Raw genomic sequence first — 23,206 nt, 5'->3', positions numbered from 1 at the left:
CCGGGGCTGGGGCCAGATCGGCGGCTTCGGGGAAAGCCTCGGCTCCCCAGGGGACATCAGACTGCAGACTGCCCGCCGACTCAGCTCTCCCCTCCCAGCGAGGGAGGGGGCGAGGCCAAGTATAAAGCCCTGCATGCCCCGCACGCGCGCAGCCTTTCCAATTTCCGTCAGTATTTCTGTCAGTACGGCGCTCATCTACCGGGTGAATGCTGGGTGCTCGGGCTGGGTCTTTTCCGGGCGGGGGAGAGCGAGATGAGGGAGAACCAGCCCAGGTCCAGCTCCCGGGTCCTTCACCCTAATCCGGTTGATCGGGTCTGGGGGGAGAGTGCTCGCGAGACGCTGAGCACTTTGTCCCATCCTTCTTGCTGCAGCGGCATGAGCAGCGCCCCCGCGCGGGGCCTGGCGCCGGCCTGTCTCACGCTCCGGGACGAGGAGGACCTCCAGGGCCGTCGCTGCCGGCTGCTGAGTGACTGCGCGAACATCTGTGAGCGCGGAGGCCTGCGCAGGGTGCGCTCTTCCAAGGTGGAAAACGGCTCGTGAGTGATCGCCCCGGCGCTGATGGGCTGGTTTGGGGGCTTGGGGCTCCCCTGGCTCAAGCTCCGAGCATGGGAACTCAGCTTTCAGCAGTCCTCCGTTCCCCAGACGGTAAGCCCTGCCTGAGAGAGACCCGCCAAATGCGAAACCCCTTGTCCTCCTGAAAATGCCCCACCCGCCGCAAGATAAATCATAAGAGTGTATGTATCCTTACGTGAGCCGGAGATGAAGGCGAGAAGCGACTCTATGCGGGGGGGGTGGAGGGGTGGGGCTGTGGGGCCAGCTTGAACCCAGAAGTGGTTCCCAGTGTGGTTCTGTCTTCTCCAAAGTTTTGCTCAGTACAAAGTTAAAAGGCTCTGCGCTACGTTTAACAAAAGAAGCCAAATCTCGTCCGCTAGCCCCACCCTAGTCTCCTAGAGCCTGGGGCTCTCGGGGAGAGCTGAGGCGCGGAGCTATAGCAGTTTCTTGCTATCACAGATTGCTACCACAGATGTGGGGCGGGGCTTTCTACACCTCTTTTTGCAGGTATCTAAATCCTTGTTGTAGAAGCGCTTGGTCTGGTAATCTTCACAAGCTGGAAAATTCCATTCAACCTAGGGGCACTGAGCTGGAAGCCTGGACTCCTCAAACCCCAGGTAGCAGCCTCTTTAGGGTCTTTAGCTTCTAGAGGGGCTGGATTGATTGTTATGCGATGGGTATGTCAGGGAAAGGGTCTGGGGTTAGAGAAAAAGATCGGTTTCTCAGTCTTTTCAATCACAGGATGCCAAGAGGTGGGGGGCGGGGAGAAGGAATATAGCTGGGGTAGAGGCCTCCCAGCTTCCCTTATCTTTCTCCAGTTGGGTGGTGTATGAATACCCCGACTTCCAGGGACAGCAATTCATTTTGGAGAAGGGTGACTCTCCTCGCTGGAGTGCCTGGAGCGGCAGTGGCGGCCACCACAGTGACCTCTTTCCGACCAGTGCGCTGTGTGGTGAGCACAGCCTTCCCCCTCCTCCTTTGCCTCCTAGCTCTTAGCTCCAGGCCCTTGTCACACCATGGAGCCTCAGAAAAGTCGTCCACTCACTGTGTGAGAGTGTATAAACACAACTCCTAGATGGGTGGTACCAGAGGGATCTCCTTAAATCTGGAATATGGGACTAAACCAGGCGCTAGGTATCAGCACCACGGACAGCGCTGAGACCATGCCAGACTTGAGCATGCATGGAATTCCTCACATCCAGTTGTTGGCAAGTGTGAGCAAGTTCCTCTGTCATCACACAGCCTTGTGGGGTCTGGGTAGCTGCTGTTAGCTTCATACACTGGTGTGGAAATCTGGCTCTGGCTCAGAGGGGCAAAAAGACTTGCCCCAGGTCACAAGGGTTAACATGAAGATGCAACTAGAACTCAATCCAGGGATCAAGGCTGAGAAGGGGTCTCTCTCTCTCTCCTTTCTGTTAGGGAAAAGGTTACTAATAAATCAAATACACTGAAGGGGAGGATTTCACTTACCATTTGTGCTGACTTAGGTGCTATACTGGTTAGATTTTGTGCTGGGGCTGGAGGGCAGAGAGCAGGTGCTGACTCAATCCAGTTTCTCCATTCCAGGAGGCCAAGGAGCCCTGAATGGGGAAGGACCTGGGACTATGGAAGCCCAGACCCAACCAACACTGAGGCTCTGACCTGTCTAGTCTGACTCTACCGTCCAACACCCCTTAGTGGGGCCCTCCCCTGTGAGAAGCTGCCCAGGGTGCTGGGCAGATTGTGTAGTCAGCGAAGACCTTAGTGAAACTCTCTTGGCTAATGAATCAGATTTCTCTCAAGACCTCGGATTTTCCTCCTGAAAAATAGGTCAGTGTCACAAGATGCTTTCTAGCCCTGACCTGGGGGTGTCGCTGGGACAACCTCCCCACCCCAGTCTTACCACCTTAACCCAAAGCCATAGAATGGACCAGGCTGGGAATCTCTGAGTATCCCAGCGTCCTGGACTGCTAGGGAGCTAATGGAATAAACTCTGAGAGTGTTTGTGGAGCAAAAGTGTTTGCACAACTTGTGTTGGGCAGCAGAGTTGGGGGAGTGGGGCTGAGAATGTATCCATTAATACCTTTTTGGAGGGCCTGACCCCTACCTTCCTGTGTCGCAGAACCACAGTGACAGCCGTGTGACATTGTTTGAGGGAGACAACTTCCAGGGCTGCAAGTTTGAACTCAGTGATGACTACCCACCCCTGCCCTCTGTGGGTTGGGCCCACGAGGATGTGGGTTCCCTCAGAGTCAGCTCTGGAGCGTGAGTCTTGGGACTGGAATAGGGGAGATGAGAACAGGCAGGCAATGGGACCAGGCAGGAGGGTGAGGAAAGGTGATGGGCATTCTAAGAGGCATGGTAAAGAGATCTGGTAGGGACTGGAAGACAGAGGGAAGTGAGGTGATGGGAGACTTGGAGGCAAGGGAATGTACAATGGCAGAGACAGACTCGGAGGGAAGGGCAGGTCCTAGGAGCATAAGAGTTAGAGGAACAATATGGGGGTAAAAGAAGGCATTGAAAAACGGATGAGGGGGCCATGGGGGATGGGAATAAGACACAAGGTGAGGAAGGTGATAGGAAGACATGGAGTAGTGTGTAGGGCAGGGAGAGAAACTTAAGCAACGGTTTTGGAGCTGGGACAGGAGGACTACTGATGGAGGACACCCATGAGGGTGGGGGCAGAGCCTACTTACCGCCCCTGTGCCCTCACTCGTCTAGGTGGGTGGCCTACCAGTATCCAGGCTACTGGGGCTACCAGTACCTATTGGAGCAGAACTGGCATGGTGGGGAGCTCCATACCTACAGCAAATTCAGCCCCCAGGCCCCCAGCGGGCAGCTGCAGTCCATTCGGAGAGTCCAGCAATAAGCCCCATGGCCCCAGCACCTCTCCTGAGGACCCTCAATAAAAGCTCCTGAACCTGCCTGCCTTTCTTGCCTCTTTCTTATCTTGTTTTGTGATATCCATCCTCATCCTTCTGAGGGTCCTTCTCTGCCCACCTGACCCTCCTCTTGGGTTCCAGGACTCTTGTTTATGGAGCATAAACTGGCTTAGGATGTGTGTGGCTACACTCTGATGAGGCTGAGAGGAAACGGCTGGTAAGAACCCCGGACATCCTGTTAACTACAATCAGCCCCACGGTTCTCCTTGTTAAAGGTGTATCAGCTCAGGCCAGGGGTACTGCTGGCCCAGATGGCACCTTTGCCATCCTCTGGTTGGGGTGCACACAGTGACACAGCAAGGCTCAAAGCTGAATTTCAACCCCCCCACATACCCTGGGCCAGGCACCCTCATTCAGGACAGGACCTCCTTAACTCTATGCAGGGGCTCTGTTGGGTTCCTCTTTAACCCATAGGGCATTTTCAACCTTTATTGTAACCCTGGCTCCCTCTCTGGCCTAGGGAAGCCTGTACCGCTCTCCCAGCCTTTATAGAATTTCTGCCTTATAGAAGAGCAAGGGGGTGAGAGGAGGAATTAGTGGGAGGTTCCACTGTCTCCCAGGTCCTTCTAAGGAGGAGACTGCCTCTCTGAGCAGAGCCTCCAGAGCCTTTTTCTGGATAATCACAATCCCTCACATGGTTTGAGCTCCCACATTTACAAGCTTTGCATACCCCTCCTTTCAGCTGTCCCAAACAACCTCCTCTTCATTCTTCCTTCTCTTTCCTCACTCTTCAGACAACGGGTGAGCTGGAGAAGCCACCCCTTAAGCACTGATCGAAGTGAGCCTGGGTTCTAGGCAGGAGGCAGAAGCCCACAAACATAGTGGGGTGAGTGTGGCAGCAGCCAGCAGAGTCCCTATCACTAATGTAGTGTCTTCCCAGGTCCCTCTTTTGCCCAATTAGCGATACTCTCAGTCCCACGTAGGCAGAGTCTCCATGTGCCTCAGGGATGCTGGTGTTTTCAAGTCCCTAGTGGACCTGTCAACGGGAAGATGTGGTCCAGATTGTCGCCCTTGCCCAGGGGAGGCCGGGCGATGTTGGAGAACAGTGAGACTTGGATCTGGGAGTCCCCAGGGGCCCAGTTGTGCAGGTATCTGTTCTCTTGGGAAGAGCCTTGGATCAGAGTCAGAACACCTGGGACTCAATCATATAGCACCCTTGAGCCTCAATTCCCTCTCCTATGAACTGGGGCTACTGATCTCTGCCTTGTCTGTCACAGGGATGTTGTGAGGATTCAATGAAAAACCCCTCAAAATGCTTGTGGTGCTATGGAAAAGCACTGGGGCAGCCAACTAGGACCCTCCTTCCCCTGCCTCCCCACCCAGGATTCGGTCAGGAAGCTAAGGGACAGATCTCCAGGTGGGGCATGAGTTCCGCTTCCTGCTTTACACCTTAGGGGGGTCTAGGGTCCATGGCCCCTGTTACAGTTGATCCTCCTAACACATCTCATGCTTCATCCACTTCACCAGTGAAGAAACGAGCTCCTCTGAGAGGGAGAAGCCTCTCCTCTGACAGAGAGGTCACCTATTTAATTGGTGACGAAGCCAGGAGTTGAACACAAGGCTCCTGACTCCAAATCCAGGCTGTTAAGTGGAGGCTGACCTGAGCTGTGGCTTAAAGCCTCGTGCCTCAGCAGAGCCCCAAACCTTTGTGGGCCCCAGAGGAGCCTGGTCACAGATTCTTAATTGACTCTTTCTGGGATACTAATAATAGCAATAGCTAAATGTTTGAGCAGTCAGCATAATTCTGTATGGTAGGTCCTATAATTCCCATTTTACAGATGAAGAGACTAAGGTACAGAGGTTACTTAACTTCCCCAGAAATCACACAGTTAGAAAATGGGGGACCCAGAGTTGAATTCAGACAAACTGGCCTCAGAGTCCAGCAGCCCATCTCCCCACTCCTTACTTTTGGGGCAGGCAATGGGCGAAGGGATATCTGGTCTCCACCATCAGCTGAGCTGCCCTCCTTCTAGGAGGGTTTGTGGCTGCCAGAAAGCCAGCAAGATGGCCGCAGGAACTGGCAGTGTGACCCTGAACAGGGCACTCCCTGTCTGTCTCCAGGTATCAGTGACCCCACTTGTACAACCAGGGAGTTGGGGGAGCTAATGCTTGTAGCTGCCTTTGCAAGCATAGACCTTGTAGGTTGTCCTGGACCCAGGGGTCTAACTCTGCTCCCCACACTGGCAATTAAGTATGGGTGGGGGGTGCAGAGGCCAGGCTGGGCCTGAGTGTTTTCACCTTTTCCCTCCCATTCCAGGCAGGCTGATGGTCTGCAAAACCCTGTGGGACCTGTGCCCTGCCTGGGACAAAGGCCAAAGGGCATGGAGGAGGGCAATTCTTGTCTGGTGCAGACCCAGGTAGTGTCGGGACAACTCTCACCACCTCCCCCCACACACAAACTCTTCCTGGAGCCGGCCTACCCTGTTAGCACCTGCGTCTTCAGTGAGGCAGGGGCTCAGGGCCTGAGGTGTTGATCCTTCACCAGTTCAAAGCTGGGATGTCTGGATAGAGCCTCACTCTGAGAGCCTCTCCCTTCTGCCTCAGTCTTCCGCTGAGAGCATTAAGTGGGTGAACCTTGCTGCTTCCCCACTCTCCCAGCTCTGACCTCCTTCTCCTTGTTTTCTATCTGGGGAAGCAATAAGAAGGCAAGCCCACTCTCAAAGCCCTTGCCTCCTGTGAAGCCCCGAGTGTGGTTTCCAAGGAGCATTACAACCTCTCATCTTTGCTCTCACTGGATTCCACACCCACATCCTGGAGCCCCCATCCCTGTCCCATGAGGGTCCTCTGGAGCCCTGGGATCCCTCATTTGCCCCTCGGCTCTGCCTCTCACACTCCTCCACGGCTCCTTTGCACCCTCTACCAGTAAAGACAGATGCTCCAGCAGTGACAGCAAGTGAGCAGGGATCCTGCAGGACCCACGGAGTTAGACGGTCCAGCCATCCTCAGTCAGGTACCCCAGACCAGGCATCCTGCAGGAAACCTGCCCACTCTAATCCACGTGCCCTGGAGTCCCAGGTCTACTCTCCTCCTGGGCTGAAGCAGTGGGAGAGAAAAGATGACCAATTCCGAGAGTAACTTCCAGGTACTGCATGGCTGCAGGTGGGCTCCTGGCCCAGAGCCTTGTCCTTCTTCAGCTCGTGTTCCTCCTCAGCGGCCTCTCTAGAGTCAGGAAGGCCCCCAGGTACTCGGAGATTCCAGGCCACCTGGGAACTACGTCAGCTTTGCGAATACACAACCAGTGTCTTTGCCCTTTTTTTCAGGGTGGATTTCAGCCTCCACTCCATCCCCCACTCCACCCCACCCCACGCCCATTGGGGCCTCGACCAGCACACAACCCTGTTTTAGTCCCTCCACTCCTGTTAGCACAAGGTGCCAACTGCAGTTTGGTTCAGGGGTAACCAGGATGGGAGTGGCGGTGAGGGTGAATGGTAGGTCGCCTGGGATGACAGAGGGCGGGAAGGATGGGAGAGCAATAGTTGTGGCAGAAGGGAAGGGGGGTCATGAGCTGACTGTATGCCACAGATCAGTGGGGAACAAATGAATGAGAAAAGGAGGATAAGGACGGAGAGGACGGAGAGGAAGAGAGGAGGAGGGGGAGATGGGAGTGGGAGAGACTAGATGGAAGAGAGACCTAGAAAGCGGAAGGAGGGGCAACCCGCTGGAACTTGTGGGGGACATGCCCCAGCGCTGGCCCAGAGGCCTGGGAGCCCTGGAAAGGCTGGAATCGGGCGAAAGCAAGAGGCAGACAGGGAAGGAGATCATGTCTCTAGGGAAGAGCAGAGAGTGGGAGAGGAGGAGGGGGTAGAAGGCTGGGAGGGGGGCTGAGATAAAGGGAGCAACGGCTGCCCGGCCCGGGAGCGCAGCGACAGGCGAGAGGGAGGGAAGCGGAAATTTAAAAGTGAAGATGCAGATAACGCAGCCTGGAGACGGCAACCCGGGTGGGGATGGGAGGAGGAAGGGGGAGGAGAGTGGAGCGGTGCGGGGAGCGAGCATCGACGGGAAGAAGGGGCTGTGGCCCGGAGTGTCCGAGGTGGGGCCGGGTACTCCGCCCCATCGATGTTTGCTGAGAGTCAGGGAGGCGGAAAAGAAACACGCTCCTGACCCCCATCAAAGCGCAAAGCCCATCCCCCGCGCGTCTCCGGGCTGCCGGGGCGCGGGGGGCTGCCGGGTGCGCTTGGCTGCCGCGCGGCACGACGGAGACTTTATTGCGATGGGAAGATAAGAGGGGCGGGGGCGGGGTCCGGGGGGCCGAGGCGGCAGCGCTTTAATTAAAACGGAAATTGCGGCCCCTGCCCGCGCGGGGGGCCGGAGGGTTCCAAGCAGCGTGGTGGCTGGGAGCGTAGCTCCAGGACCCCCTCCGTCCCCCGCCACACCCGGGCAGTCCCCTCCCGCCAGGCCCAGCTGGACCTGGCGCGGTCTCCATCTCCCTGTCACCCGCGGTCGCCTAGGGCGGGGATCGGTGCCCCGGAGCGCAAAGCCTGACGCGTCCCCCCTTTCTCATTCCCCCCTCCCACCGCCCAGCCTCTTGGCTGCGATGAGACAGAGCGGCGCCTCCCAGCCCCTGCTGATCAACATGTACCTGCCAGGTACCAGGGACCAGCCGGGGGCTGGAGGCACCAGGGCGGGAAGTCTGGGCTGAGCCATGGGAGAGGGATGCTGGGGTCCAAGGGAAGGGGCGCGGCCCAGAGACTTGGCGTGCTGGAAGGACTAAGCAATCTAGGGCATTGAAGGATGTTAAAGGCAGATGTAGAGCTTTGGGGCTTTACATGTGAGGTCCAGAGGACTCGAAGTGAGCAGATCGGGACCTTGGGGGACCAAGGGCTCCAGCTCAGGGGCTGAAAGAGCCTGGAGCCGGAGCAGGGATCTTTGGTGTGGCGCGGGCAGTGTGGGGAGGTCGTGGTCCGCGGGGCGTCGCCCCTGCGCCCTCGTGGCTTCTCACCTCCGTGCTCCGAGCGTTCCCACCAGCCTAGCCTTCCAGGCGCCCTCCTTTCCTCTCCGATGGGCTCCGTGCGCTCCCGCTCGGCTGTCGCAAACCCCGCTCGGCTTTATAAGGCTCCCGCCGGCCCGTTCGGAAAGCGGATTTCCTTTTTCCTGGACGCGTTTCCTGACTTGGGCATTATGGAGGGGCTCCGCGCGGCGCGCGCCTGGGCCAAGCTCCGGGAGGAGGAGCCCGGCAGCTCCGGCCCCCAGCCTGGGGCCGGGAAGCTAAGCACCGCTTCTCAAGACTTGGCCGGGGCCCTTTGGGTCAAGCCCACAACCTCCGCCTGGGTCCGCCTGACTATATTCTTCTTCTGCCACAGATCCCGTCGGAGACGGTCTGTTCAAGGAAGGGAAGAGCCCTGGTTGGGGGCCGCTGAGCCCTGCGGTACAAAAAGGTGAGCTGGCTGGCAGACTGGGTGAACAGAGCAGGGATGAGGACAGTGGTGAGAGCCAGGGCACCCATTCCAGAAGGATGGGGGCCACCGCTACCAGAACAGAGGAGGAAAGCGATGTGCAGTGCTGGGCTCTAGGAAACGGAGGACCCGGACATGGTTGTAGAAAGATTGGGGGTGGGAAGGAGGCATTCACTTGGCCTTGGGTTCCTGCATCTTCCGAGTCCCAGCGCTGGGCTTGCAGGCCAGGGCAGAGCGAGAGGATCCTGGCCCCCACTCACTCTTTCCCCTGCTGTGGGGACAGGGCTGAGGCGCTTGGCGTCCTTTCCCTGTTGAGAGCAGGAGAGAAAGGCCTCAGCACTGCTGGGCAAGGGGACCTGCAGATTTACTCCCTGGCCACTGCAGGCCACATCACCACTAGCCCGGGCCTGCACCTATCTGCCTCACTGACCCGCACCAGACAGGTTTTGCAAGCCACGAAGGCTGGGTCATTACAGTTGATTTCTAGGTTCATAGTCAGCTCTCTGCGGGTGGCTAGATTACCCTTGGCTTTGGCTTGTTGGTGGCAGAGCCTGGCTGGCCTTCCAGGCAAAGCTTCCTCACAGCCCCTCACCCAATTAGTACCCTAGATCTCACCAAGTTACAGTAAAAACAAGGTTGGCAACTTCTTTATCCCAAAGGGAACGTGACCCAACAGGAATGGGTTTCCAGGCCTCTGTTGCTCCACATCAGTGCCAGCCGCACATTTTTACTCAAATCTTCCCTTGCTTCTGATCCTAAACTCACTGCTCCCTAGCTGGAACCAGGCAGCTCCTCGCTGGGCTCATTGGAGGGACTGGGGTTGAAACTGTGGAGGTCAGCATCTGGGCTCTGAGCGAGTCATTGAAAAAGGAAGACAGGTTCGCCAGGTTCCATTTGAAGCAATAATCAGACAACTTCGTGGAAAATCCATTTTATTCTAAAAGAGGGGGGTGTAATTGAGTCAATATTTTTCTCTGCTTGTCTGACTGAGGCTCCAAGACTGGGGAGCCAGAGTTCTGGGGTGTCCTGCTCCCATCATGCGCATATCCGGGAAAAACCTCCTTGCCGCTCCCAGTCCCAGAATCTGGAGAGGGCAGAAAAGCCTGGAGGTGGATCAAAGATGGGAGAAGGCAGGGAGCCAAGCACAGCGGCTTCCGAGTCTCAGCTCCTTTCCTCAGAGCTTTGCATCTCCCCCAGGAAAGAATGACATCTTTGCAGGCTGGGAATCCCGCCTGTTTCGAAAAAGAGGCCCAACATTTTTAGCGCCAGCGCAGCGCTCAGCGCACCAGACCGTGCTGGAGGGGGGGAACCTTCAGAGGCTGCCCCTCCTCTCACGCATAGAGGACCACTGTCCTCATTCCTGTATGACGTGGTACCACAAGGAAGCCAGCTACCACCTCTTCCCCATCTCAGGCCGCCGTCCAACTGTATGTCTTTGGGGGCTGGGCCTTGTCGGGGACCAGGGTGGTCCTGCTGCACGCCTGCCTCTTCTCTCTGGATCTCCGGATGTGGTCCCGCTGGAATGTGGCCGCCTAATCTTACCTGGGCAGGCTACCCCGCGAGGTTGTGCAGGCTGTGTCCTGAATTGGGACTCCCTGCCAAGGCTGCAGTAGGGGCTGATATCCAGTTCTTGCTTACTTCCGAGAGAGCCGGTGTGTCTCACTGCGCTGCTGGCTCCTTGCAGAGGAGCTGATGCTTTGCCCTCTGCCCCCACAAAGCCACGCATCTGGGGGGCTGAGTCCTCCTAAGTGGAAGCCGTGTTTCCATTGTGGAAAATCTCGGTAATGGCTAGGACAGCCTTGCTGATCAACCCCTCCCTGGCCAGCCGCTCCCGCTGCCCCCAGCTACGCAGCTGGATTGAGCCTTTCCCTCCCGGACACCGGGTGCCCCAGGCTTGGTCGGTTTCCCACCTTATCTCCAGCCTCCCCCATTCCGCCTGTGGCTGACTGCCCTCCTCCCCGCAGGCAGCGGGCAGATCCAGCTGTGGCAGTTTCTGCTGGAGCTGCTGGCGGACCGTGCCAACGTCGGCTGCATCGCGTGGGAGGGCGGCCACGGCGAGTTCAAGCTCACGGACCCAGACGAGGTGGCACGGCGCTGGGGCGAGCGCAAGAGCAAACCCAATATGAACTACGACAAGCTGAGCCGCGCACTACGCTACTACTACGACAAGAACATCATGAGCAAGGTGCACGGCAAGCGCTACGCCTACCGCTTCGACTTCCAGGGCTTGGCGCAGGCCTGCCAGCCGCCACCCGCGCACGCCCACGCCGCCGCCGCGGCCGCCGCAGCCGCCGCAGCCCAGGACGGCGCGCTCTACAAGCTGCCGGCCGGCCTCGCCCCGCTGCCCTTCCCCGGCCTCTCCAAACTCAACCTCATGGCCGCCTCCGCCGGCGTCGCGCCGGCCGGCTTCTCCTACTGGCCCGGCCCGGGCCCAGCCGCCACCGCCGCGGCCACTGCCGCGCTCTACCCCAGCCCGGGCTTGCAGCCTCCGCCGGGGCCCTTTGGCGCCGTTGCCGCCGCCTCGCACTTGGGAGGCCATTACCACTAGACGGGGCGGCCGGGTGCTGCGCGGTCTCTCCCAGACGCCCAGAGCCTCGCTCAGTCCCATCCACGTCCTGGGGAGGGGGCCCGATGCCTCGCCACCGTTCCTTTGACCTCAGATTTGACTCCACCCGCTGCACCTAGCCCCGGGGGAAGGGACCTGAAACCTTCTCAGTCTTCCTTTACAGTGAATTTGCCTCCGCCTCACCTCCCAAACCCCAGGGAAAGGTGGCTGTGTCCCCCGCTCCAACCAATTCCTCTAACCTCCATCTTCTTCTAGACTCCAGAACCCTAAAGGGGTTTCCCGGGCTTCCCGTGTTTTTCTCCCCTCCGCCTGCACTTCTGCCTCGCTACTGGAAGCCGCCTCCATCATGACCCCTCTCTTTCGAATTCCAAGTCTTTTCTCATGTTTTCTCTTCCCAACGGAGCTGCCCGGATCCCAGGATATTGGAGGCCCCGCCCAGTCCACCTTCTCCTCCTGGGCACCTCAGCGGGCTTGGTAAGGGCCACTGCCCCCCATGACTCACCTAGGTAGCCCGTCCCTCTTCCTCCCTACCCTACCCTCTCGCAGGACAATGACTCAGTGTATTTCTATTCCCTTCCAGGCCCATTAAAGTCCCCAATTCCCCCCTGCCTCCTCTCTCAGTTCTTTGTTGCACCAGAACCTTTTTTCATTGGGGGGGGGGGGGAGAGGTGAGATACCCAGCTCGGGCCTGCGCAGAAAGGCCTGCCGAGGAAGAGCTGGAGAAGATGAGGGCAAGAGGCTGGGGTGCTACCGGAGGCACGCGACGAGTCCCTGGTGGGTGGGCTCCTAAGAGAGACACGCCCTGCTGTAGTCGCCCCCCCCACACACTAACCCGGCAGTGAACCCCAGCCTGGCTCACCCTCCTTGCCTTGCACCCACCCCCTCACTCCACTCCATCCTAACTTCGTCCCGACGCAGACCAGCACCCACCTTCCCCCACGTCACCCATCCTTCCACCTGGCCTTCACCTCATCCCAAACTCCATCCCACCTTGTTTCGTCTTCACACCATCTCAACCTTTCCTCAGTCACTCCCATTTCATCCCCTTCCCCACCTCCACTGCCCTCCTCATCTTACCCTCACTCACAAACCGCCCCCCAGCCCGGGATCTCGCTATCTTTTCTCTGGATCTGCCTCCTCATTTTCAGGAGGGAACCACCACCCTTCCACACCTGCCGCTCCCAGCCGGGGCTTGCTGTGGCACCTGCTTTCTCGCGGGTGGCGCGCACCCTCTGCTGGTGGGAGGAGGATAAAGCCCAGGCAGGTTTGGAAGCTAAGCCTGGGAAGGCTTGCACGCGGCGCGGTGGAACCTCAGGCGTCTCCCCGACAGAAGACCGAGGACCCCGACGCTTCCAGGCTACCTATGGCCTTCAGACAGGAGGGCGAAAGGAGGGAGTCCTAGCCCTGCATCCCAGGTCCGGGCTGGGGAAGTCCAGGCAGTGGGTCATTCTTCTGGCTGGGCCTTTTTCCTTACCTGAAGGCTCTTCAGAATTCTGCGCCCACGGGGACCACGCTCTCTCCGCGCCCTTTTACAAAGCCTATTGGCAGGAAACCTGCCTTAAACGTGTTCACTTAGACGGAAACAGTACTGGGGAAGGTACCTGAAGTGAAAGCCTGGACTTAGAGCTGCACAACTAGGCAAGCCCCTTGCTCCCCCTTCCCCATGGTCCTGGTGTTTCTTTCCCAGGGGAACGTATCTTCCTGGACCAAAGGTTCCTCGCTGGTTGGTGGGAGAATGCCTGGGCTCCCACAAGGTAATTGAGATTTCCTGTGCCCTGTGGGCAGGAGGGGAAATATGGATAGAAGGCAAGACAATTAAGTGCAGCCAGAGCCTGAATGCCCCTTCCTAAAGAGTGCTGATGAGACCATCCCGGTCCACATAAGGAAAAAGTCTTGAATTCTTTATCTTTTTTTTTTTTTTAAAGATTTTATTGGGGGGGCTGGCCCGGTGGCTCAGGCAGTTAGAGCTCCATGCTCCTAACTCCAAAGGCTGCCAGTTCGATTCCCACATGGGCCAATGGGCTCTCAACCACAAGGTTGCCAGTTCAATTCCTCCAGTACTGCAAGGGATGGTGGGCTCTGCCCCCTGCAACTAAAATTGAACACAACACCTTGAGCTGAGCTGCCGCTGAGCTCCCGGATGGCTCAGTTGGTTGGAGTGCGTCCTCTCAACCACAAGATTGCCGGTTCGACTCCCACAAGGGACGGTGGGCTGCGCCCCCTGCAACTAGCAACGGCAACTGGACCTGGAGCTGAGCTGCGCCCTCCACAACTAAGACTGAAAGGACAACAACTTGAAGCTGAACGGCACCTTCCACAACTAGGACTGAAAGGACAACAACTTCACTTGGAAAAAAGTCCTGGAAGTACACACTGTTCCCCAATAAAGTCCTGTACCCCTTCCCCAATTAAAAAAAAAGATTTTATTGGGGAAGGAGAACAAGACTTTATTGGGGAACAGTGTGTACTTTCGGGACTTTTCCAAGTCAAGTTGTTGTCCTTTCAATCTTAGTTGTGGAGGGTGCAGCTCAGCTCCAGGTCCCGTTGTCAGTTGCAGGGGACACAGCCCACCATCCCTTGTGGGAGTTGAGGAGTGGAGGAGTCGAACTGGCAACCTCGTGGTTGAGAGCCTGCGTTCCAACCAACTGAGCCATCTGGCACTGGCCCATTTGGGAATCGAACCCGCAGCCTTCGGGCGTTAGGAGCACGGAGCTCCAACCGCCTAAGCCACTTGGCCAGCCCCGGATCTTAATTTCTTTTCATTTTATTTTAACTTTGTTTTTTCTTGTTTTCCAAATAACACATACACGACAGACACAGTTTGGAAAATCCACATTTAAGGCTTCCATTAAATATTAGTTGGATGCAGAGTGTAATGAAACATGTGAAAAAGTCACCACAGTCCTATTACACAGAGGCTACTAGTCATAACTCTTTGTTATAGTCTCCTTCCTTTCCTCTGTGCCTTTTAGAATGTAATGGTCTCCTGCTCTAGTTGCCTAACATTCTGGCTTCAGTGTGTTCCGTGTCATTATGCCTTATTGATCTCATGGGGTGGGAGGGAAGACTCACCATTCCAAGGAGCAGATGAGTCAAGGGAGGAGTCCTCATTGACTTGGAGAGAGAAAGAGGAAAGGGCCTCTTTGTAGGGGGCAGGAAGCTGGGAGGGAGAAAGAATGCACTGGGGAGACAGAACTAGGTTCCAGAAAGATCTGGGCTGCTAAGAATTATGGTTTGAATGTAACAAGGTGACATTTCCTGGCAAAGAGTGTAAGGCCCTGCCCTTAGATCTTTAAAATAAATGATAGGAGGCCAGAGTGTGAGGCATGGCAAGGGCAGGATTCAGTAGAGCATGTGTGTAAATTGGTGGTATCTTAGTCAACACAATATTAAATGGGAGCCTGCAGGGTGAATGCAGAAAAATAATTGTGATCTGAGGATGTACTGATGGAGCTACGGCACCTAAGATGAAGGAAATGATCCCCTTGCTCTAATAATTGTGCCCCTGGCATATTGTACATGATGTTAGATAACACTTTCAGGAGAAGACCAAATGGAGAACATACAGAGCAGAGGATCCAGGAAGTGGAGAAAAAGAACACTGGAGAACCAGCAATGGAAGATGTGGTCTGGAAAATCAAAGTGGGGAAAAGGGAACAGAGCTGTCCTCAATTACTCAAAGAGCTCTCCTGTGGCAGAGGAGCAAGATGAGTACGAGCGGGGCAGTGTCACTGCTACACATAGTAGGAAGCCACATAGTAGTAAGACAGATGTGTCAACTTGATTTAATGAAGAACCTTCTGCCATGGAGCTAGTCAGATGAGGCGTGTTCTGCTCTCGAAGTGTTCAGACCCTTCCTTGGAAGATTGCGTGGGGAGGTGGAATGGGTGACTTCTCCAACCTTCAGACTCTAGAAGTCCTGCGAGTGAGTCAGTAAAGGAGGGATTTCAGGCATCGTCGGGCAGCTGGCAGAGGTGTTATTAGATTGGGGGTCTTCTTACCTATGAAATCACATCCTCAAAGCTCACCCTGCCCCTCTGTTCTTTCCTACGCACAGAGCCAGTATGGGAAGAAAAGATATAGGCCTGGGAACTGGAAAACTTGAGTCTTGGTCCCAGCTTGGCCACTAACTTGCTATGTGACCCTCAGAGAATCACATCTCTTCTCTGGGATTCCATTTACTGTGGTCTTGGGATGACTACTCCACCCAAGCCCTGAAGAAACCACAGTCTTAACATACTCAGTTTCCTGACCATCCAGGCCAGTCCTCATTGAGCTTTCACTCCTTGATCCTTGGCCCTCAAAGGCATTTGATTCCATCATTGCTTCCCGCTCCCAATCCAGGGTCTAGTCCCTCTTTGATTCCCTGAAGATTTGAGCCTTTTCTCTATCTCCTCATTCACGTCCCTGTCGAAATATGGCTCACTCCCCTGCTCCCCGTCATATGCTTACATTACAGAGTTTACAAAACACTTTCACATCCATTGTTTTATTTATCCCCTCCAAGGTTAGGGAAGAAGACAGGGCAGGGATGGCTTTATCCATTTGGAGGATAAGTAAACCAACACCCAAGATGTTCAGAGACTTAACCAAAGTCCCAGGGCTTGTTCTAGGACTTGTGTCTTCTGGTTCCTCTCCCAGGCCTTTTCCCAGTGCTCTGCGTGGTTTCTCCATGGTCCCGAGTGGCCTTTGGTCACCTTGTTTATAGGATCACCCCCAGATTACACACACCAATGTCTCCTCCAGTAATGCACACTCTGTATGACCAGGCTCCACTTGCCTTCCCCTGCAGATGGAATCAAAAGCTCAACTAGCAGCCAGTGTGTGGAGCTGCACAGTCACAGAGCAGTGATGCCACCCAGGGCACTGAGGCTTCCAGAGCCCTTTCTCATATGTTAGCTCATGTGATCACAGACAGACATCAAACCAGGCTGCTGTGGGGTACTTTCCTCAGGGCCTTCTGCTTCTCGGGCCTTCATCTCTCCTTTAGCACGTCTCTAAAACATGCTTAACTTCAGCTTTTTCCCCAACCTGTTTATAAGTCCCATCAAGTAGACCTGCTGATTATAAAACTGGGCCCTACCATTCATTCAACCTGACTCTGTGCCAGGCTCTGCCTATGCTAATGCTTTCCATGTGGCATCTACTTTATCTGGCCACAGTCTTGCCAGGTGAGGATGGTTCCCTCCATTTTCAGATGAGGAAACTGAGGCTTGGAGAAGTTAAATGACTGGCCCATCCTGTCACCCAGAGCTGAAGTCGTCACCATCACACCACATCCCCTCTTGCTGGGTCGTCTTGGAGAGCTTCTTTCTCACGTAAAAGTGACCTGCTGCTTGCCCATCGAAGGTGGACTTTGTCTAATTGTCTAATTGAAGAAGCAGATGATTGATTATAATGGACAAAGTGATGGCTTGTCTTACGAGTGTCCTTAGTTAGGGCCCCCACCTGAAAAAGAACAAAGTAGACACTGTTAAGTTGCCTCCTTGCCTTTGGCAAGCCTTCACTTTCCTAACTGTGTTCCTACAAACTTGGAATAGATCATTGTACTCTGGGGTGGGGCTGGGGAGTCTGAATGCTCCTTGATTTTGGTGGCAATTCCTACCCAGTTGGGTCAGTGGGATTTCTCCCTGACTCTCCTCTGTCCTGGGATGGTGGGTCTCATGTCTAGAGGGAAGTGGCCCAATGTCTCACTGACTGTGACTTTTTCTGAAAATTCTCTTCCACCAGACTTGTTTGCTATTTCCTTCTTTTCTTTCTTTGTAAACAAAAGGCAACACAGCATGATGGTCAAGACAGCATGAAAGTCTCTGAGGCTAGACTTTCTGGGTTCTGGTGCTGGCTGTCACTGACCAGCTCAAGTTAATTCTTTCTGTTTCATCACCCCATCTGTAAATGAATATAATACCTCATGGGGTTGAAAGATTAAATGATTATATAACTGCCTTGGTATATATGCGATATCAATTTTCTATTATTAGACAACAAACAAACCCAAACAAGAGCAAACACCTGCCTCTTCCCCTGTCGTCCCAATCAGATGCCCACCATGTCCAGGCCAATCCAGGCCTTGTCCTAGACCCATCTGCAGTGCTTTGTCAAGAACCAGCCTCTTTACTGCTTATGAGGCCACAAGCCAGCCTCCTATACTCAGGGCGTCTTCCATTTCTTTATGGGGTAACAAGAAAATATACTGAACTTAGATTTATAAGATTTCAGCTAGTTCACAGCTGTGTGACTTTGGGAATATTTCCACATCGTTCAGGGACTTAGTTTTCTCCTACAAAAAGTGGATAATAGTAATGCTTACATCCCATAGTTATTGTGTGGATTAAATAAAAATAACGTTAACAATAACACTTACCATACTTCTCACACTTAATAATACCCAAATAATATCCTAATATTATTTCTCTCAGTGTGGCGGACACAGCTAGCTCTCCCCTGAGTTGCATGCTCCTCATTCCGTACAGTCGACTTGCCCATGGGAAGAGGTTATCAAGACAGGGTCTAATATTCCAGTCGTCCTTAATTTTGCTATTGGAATATGAATGGAAATTATAATATGTGTCGCTCCCAGGCCAAAGCATTTAGAAGTGGATGTGCCGTCTACATATTTCTTTCTGCCCCCTGGATTCAGAGGACAAGTTCCTAAGAGATGACAGAGATACAATATGGAAGGATCCTGGTCCCTAGAACGTCATATGGAGAGAAGTCATCCATCAACATGAACTGGACAACGACATGAAATTTCGAGGTTTTCTTGTTACAGCAGTTAACATTACCATAACTAACCCCCAAATTGCATTTAATCTGTACAACAATCCTCTGAAGTAGATACTATGATGTTCCCCATTTTATACACGAGAAAACTGAGGCATGGAGGGCTTAAGTCTAAAGTCACACAATAAGAAAGCGCAGGCTCAGGAAGCCGCAGGACTCTATGGCCAAATCCCAGCCCAACCCAGGACAGGTTCCCAGTTCCAGCACTCACCATGGGTTCCAGACAAATAACAGGGCAAGAAATACATTTTAGAAGGTCTTGTGGTCGACTGTGACCATTTATCTCACGTGGCATGATGGAGTAGAAGGAGCCCACTCCCTGTGGAACTGAGGCTACTTCCTCTTTCGGAGCCTCCTCTGTAAAATGAAGACACTGATTATACCCACCTCATTCGGTTTGGTTTGCAGCAAGGGCAGAGCATGTGCCTCAAGAAATCAGCATGGCGGGCCGCTCCATAACTGTCATTCCTCCAGCATTGACCAGCCCAAAACAGAGACCAGCCCTACAAGCTCAAACCATCTTCCATCAGTCTAATCTCCTAGTGTGCCCCGCAGTTCTCCTTCCATGAGTCAGTTTCTGTGAGGTTGGGGGAGGAGGAAGTAGCTAAAGGAGGTTAGAAGGCCAGACCCTGAACATCAGGTTTCTTTTTCCGGAAGAGGAGGCCAAGTTGCTTAGCAACACAGCAGGAAGCTGTCAGGCTCAAGGTGGTGCTTTCCTTTTTTCATCCTGCAACATGGAGAGATCTGGGAAGACACTAGATGAGGAGATGGAAGGGTCCCAGGCTCTGATGGTGACTTCTGGGCCTCATCCTCCTTTCCTGTGACAAACTTCCCAACCCCTCAACTCTTTCCCCCTGGTTTTCTACCCTTGACACAAAAGGCAGAAACAACTTCCTGGGTCCATCTTGCATACACACCTGTGCAATAGTCATACTGTGACCTAAGGGCCAGACTCAGGACCACCTCATATGTGTAAAAATTTCACCTGATACTTACAACAGCCTCTTCAATTCCTATATGACAGATGAGGGAAAATTTTCTCAAGGTTCCACAGTGAGGAAAATGCAGGGCCCAGATTTGCTGCAAATCTCAGCATATTTCCAGCACATGTTGTAGCATGGATCTTAGTTCAAGCGTTGACATACACATGTGTGCCTGCTATTCCACGTGCTCTCAGTTTGAATTTTCTTCATGCCTAGTGTCCCAAGATGCCCCAAGATTCACCTTCCACCCCCACCCCCCAGTCACAAAGCAGGTGAATTGTGGAGGCAGAGTTTAGCTGTTCTTTGCTGCTGGCTCCAACCAGCCTGGGGCAGGGGGATTCCTGGAGTGGGGAGTCCCAAGAGGGGTCTGGGATACTGGCCCAGAGGCCTAGACTCAAAAATGCTGGTGTGCTAGGCTAGGCTGGCACAAGTATCTACACACCAGCAGCTGAAGCAAATCTCCTGGCTAGCATTCCAAAGAGAGGCACGTGGGTCCCCCTGGGGCCAAGTCCTGACAGCAAGGAGTAAACATATGTCACCCAGGTCACAGATAGCTCATGGGAGTCTCAGGCCTCCACATTGCTTTAGGGACCAGGAAAGCTGGTCAGAGAAGCCCCAGGCCCCATTCTGGACTCTGCCATGGTCCCTTAATTCCTTTGTCAATATTTATTAATATGCTGATTACCACAGCAATGGTTGTTACCCCAGTAATATTGTCACTCCTACCATAGCAATTTGATAGATACAACAAATCTGAGATCCTTGTTTCTATCTGATAGATAAGAAAATGAAATTCAGAAAGATTGAATAATTAGATCAATACGTAGTAAATGATAGAGTAGGGACTCAAAGCTCTGACTCCTAGTCTTTTGTTCTGTATATCACATCACACTGCCTTCCAATGTCAAGGGGAAGAAAGGAGACCCAGGGGGACATTCAGCCACCCCATCCTCTATCCCCAAATTGTACATATACAGGACTGTGTAGGCCAACATGGCTCAGGTGGTGTTGCACACAGAATGCAATTTGAATAATTATCTTGATCAGAATTTTATCGGCTTCCAAAAAATTGTTTGAGATGACTTACTATATAGCAATATAAACAAAACAGAATACTCAATTTTAAAAGACAAATAAAAAAGCAATTGGTGAAATGAGAAGCATTGCCGTAAGTCAGGCACAAGGGAAGGATGTCTTTGTTATCTCTTCAAACCTGACATCATTTGTACCACTTATCATTCTACTGGAGGTCCTAGTCAATGTAAAAAGATAAGAAAAAATATAGGCTACGTGTACATATTGGAAAGGAAGATATTAAAATCCCTTTTTTTGCAGACAACATGATTGCCTACCTAGAAAATCCAAGAGATTCAACTGGAAAACAATTAAGAACTAATGAAATTAGCATAAGATTAACATACAAAAGCTTCAGGTTCTCCTATAACACTGTAAAAATAAGGAAGAGAATTGTGAATAACAGATTTACAGCAACAATAAAAAATATGCTCCCAGATAAATCCAATGAAAAACACGGGAAACACCTAAATGAACAAAGCTATAAATTTTCACTAAGGAATGTAAAAGAAGACCTAAATAAATGGAACACTTAGAGTGTTCCTGGGTGGAATGACTCAATATTGCGAAATGTCCGATCTGTCCAAATTGATCTATAATAGTGGTATGGTCCCAATCTAAGTTCCAAAGGAATTTCACGGAAACTGACAAGCTTGGTTCTAAAGTTCTTCTGGACTGTGTTTAAGAATAGCTAAGACAATTTTAGCAAAAGAACATTGAGCAGACTGCAAAGCTACAGTTATTAAAGGTATGGTTTGGCACAGCAATAGTCAAGTAGACCAACGGAGCCAGTAGCGCCTTCAAACAGACCCACGTATTTGTGGGATTTTCATAAACGACAAAGAGGGCATTCACCGTAGGAAAAGGAAGACTGTTCAAAGTCTGGCACAACTTGCTATTCATTGGGAGACAAAAGTTATCTCTCTACTTCTTGTCACATACAAAAATAAATTCCAGAATAGATTAAAGAATGAAATAAAGACACTATAAAAGTACCAGAGCAAAATTCAAAAGCAAAGCAAAACCTAACCTCTAAACCCAGAAAAAAAAATAACATTCAGAAAGAGAAGTGCCAAACATCTAGGAGGAGTTACCATAGTTGTATGCTAAAGCTATGTATTTAGTTGTATCCCTATTGGCAATTAAAGACAAACATGGAAACGATCAATATTTTAGTTCATTTATCCATTTCACATTTACTAAGACCCTACTACATTGCCAGGCACTGTGCTAGTTCTCTTTGTTTAAAGAAAGGCCATGAATAAATTAATGTGAAGAGAAAAATGTCCCCTAATTTTATTCTTTGAATAAAGGACAATGGGTCTTCTATGGCAGTTTGAAAATACTTAGAGGTATTCTTTAAATGGTCTTGGATGGATCCTTGTAAGGGTGTGTACGTGTGTGTCCATGTATGCACCATAGCCGTGCTGTGTGTGTACACACACAAGCTTGCTGGGCTAGATAGGTGTCTAACTTCCTTTGTCCAGCAATGGACATTCTAAAACCTGAGGGATTTGAAAACAGATTGAGGAAAGGGAAGGCAGTAAAGAGACTTTGGAGATGTGTGAGAGAAGAGTGGGGCAGGGCTGTAGATGTGTGTTTCTCCTTTTCCAGACACTGCCCAGCCTCACTTTTTTCTCCTGCCTTTCCTTCCCACTTTTTTTCCTTCCTTCCTTTTTTCTTTCCTTCTTTCCTTCGTTCCTTCCTTCCTTATTTCCTTTCTGTTTTTTCTTCTTTGTGATTTTTCTTCTTTTTTAGGCAAACATCATCATCATCGTCATTATCATCATCACCAACAACAATTAGAAAAAGTACTAAGAAAAAGTGCTAAATTCAGAAAAAGTACTAAGAGAGTAAAACTGATCATTTAAAATCCTAACAGTTAGAGGGATCCAAGATGGCGGAGTAGATAAACATTGTGCCTGCTTCCTTCCATGAACAGATTAAAATTACAACTAAATTATAGAACAATCAACCTGGAGAACCCTCTGAAGTCTGGCCAAACAGAAGTTTTATAACTAAGGATATAAATAAGAAGCCACATCGAGACTGGTAGGAGGGGTGTAGACATGAACCAGGCTAGTCTCAAACCTCTGTGTGGTGGTTGAAAATATGGAGGGATACCTCAGCTACAGAGGTTTTTCCCCAGAGGGGCGAAGGACCCCAGCCCCATTCTAAGCTCCCCAGCCTGGAGTACTGGTGGCAGGAAGAGGAGCCCCCACAACATCTGGCTATGAAAAACAGTGGGGATTCCAGCTATTCAGGTCAGATGGAAGGCTGTGGGAAACCCAAACATCCTCTTAAATGGTCCACTCACAGACTCACTCGCTTACAGGCACTCACCTTGGACTCCAGCAGAGGGACAGTGACTCAGGGGGCATCAGAGGCATACGAAGAACAGACTGAGATGTGTAGCTTCAAGTCCAGAGCTGTAGGACAGTCGCCACTTTCCCTGTGTTGGGGTCCACTTCCTGCGCAGCTGGGCAGGTAGCCGCCCCCTATGCTTATGGCCAAATCTGAATCTGATTGGTCTGGTGAGCTCCAGGGCTCCGTCCTGCTGACCAACTGGGACCCATCCCACCCAACTCCCCCAACACAGGAAGCACTTTTCAGGGAGCAGCCAGCCCAGCCCACATTACACTTTTTCTTGGAAAATTATCAGAGTCCACAGGCCCCAGGCAGGCAATGACTGGCCTCAGTGTGCTCTGAGACTTTTCCTGAGTAGCTCCAAGCTCAGCACTGGCATCAAACCAGAATCTACATTAACCTGGTGAATACAGCTCTTTCCACTCTAGTGACTGCCTGTCTCACTCAACTCGTATACTGCATGAGGCTTCATTAGTGGCTGAAATTTAAGGGAGCTGGCAGGTGGCAGCAGGCCTCAGGGTGCCCTGGCTTTTTGTGGAGCTACCACAGGCCTGATACTGGTGGCAG

General features: G+C 52.6%; 2 protein-coding genes across 2 annotated transcripts; both read left to right on the top strand.

Moving 5' to 3' along the window:
* Window positions 1–85: 85 nt before the first annotated feature.
* On the top strand, window positions 86–3,400 carry CRYBA2 (crystallin beta A2). The gene is given in 5 exon segments (XM_019741746.3): window positions 86–536; window positions 1,371–1,478; window positions 1,480–1,504; window positions 2,654–2,796; window positions 3,253–3,400. Coding segments are annotated over 5 exon segments (708 nt in total). The 5' UTR covers window positions 86–252.
* A 4,592-nt stretch (window positions 3,401–7,992) lies between these two features.
* On the top strand, window positions 7,993–12,001 carry FEV (FEV transcription factor, ETS family member). The gene is made up of 3 exons (XM_019741745.3): window positions 7,993–8,059; window positions 8,774–8,848; window positions 10,831–12,001. The coding sequence occupies exons 1-3, from the start codon at window positions 8,008–8,010 to the stop codon at window positions 11,412–11,414; spliced, it is 711 nt and encodes a 236-aa protein (XP_019597304.2). The 5' UTR covers window positions 7,993–8,007; the 3' UTR covers window positions 11,415–12,001.
* The last annotated feature ends 11,205 nt before the right edge of the window (window positions 12,002–23,206 follow it).

The sequence above is a fragment of the Rhinolophus sinicus genome, chromosome 17, assembly GCF_057876585.1.
Source record: "Rhinolophus sinicus isolate RSI-liver-muscle chromosome 17, RSI-T2T, whole genome shotgun sequence".
In the NCBI taxonomy this organism is placed as follows: Eukaryota; Metazoa; Chordata; class Mammalia; order Chiroptera; family Rhinolophidae; genus Rhinolophus; species Rhinolophus sinicus.
Note: the sequence above shows the minus strand (reverse complement) of the source record. Positions and strands in the feature narration are given on the sequence as shown.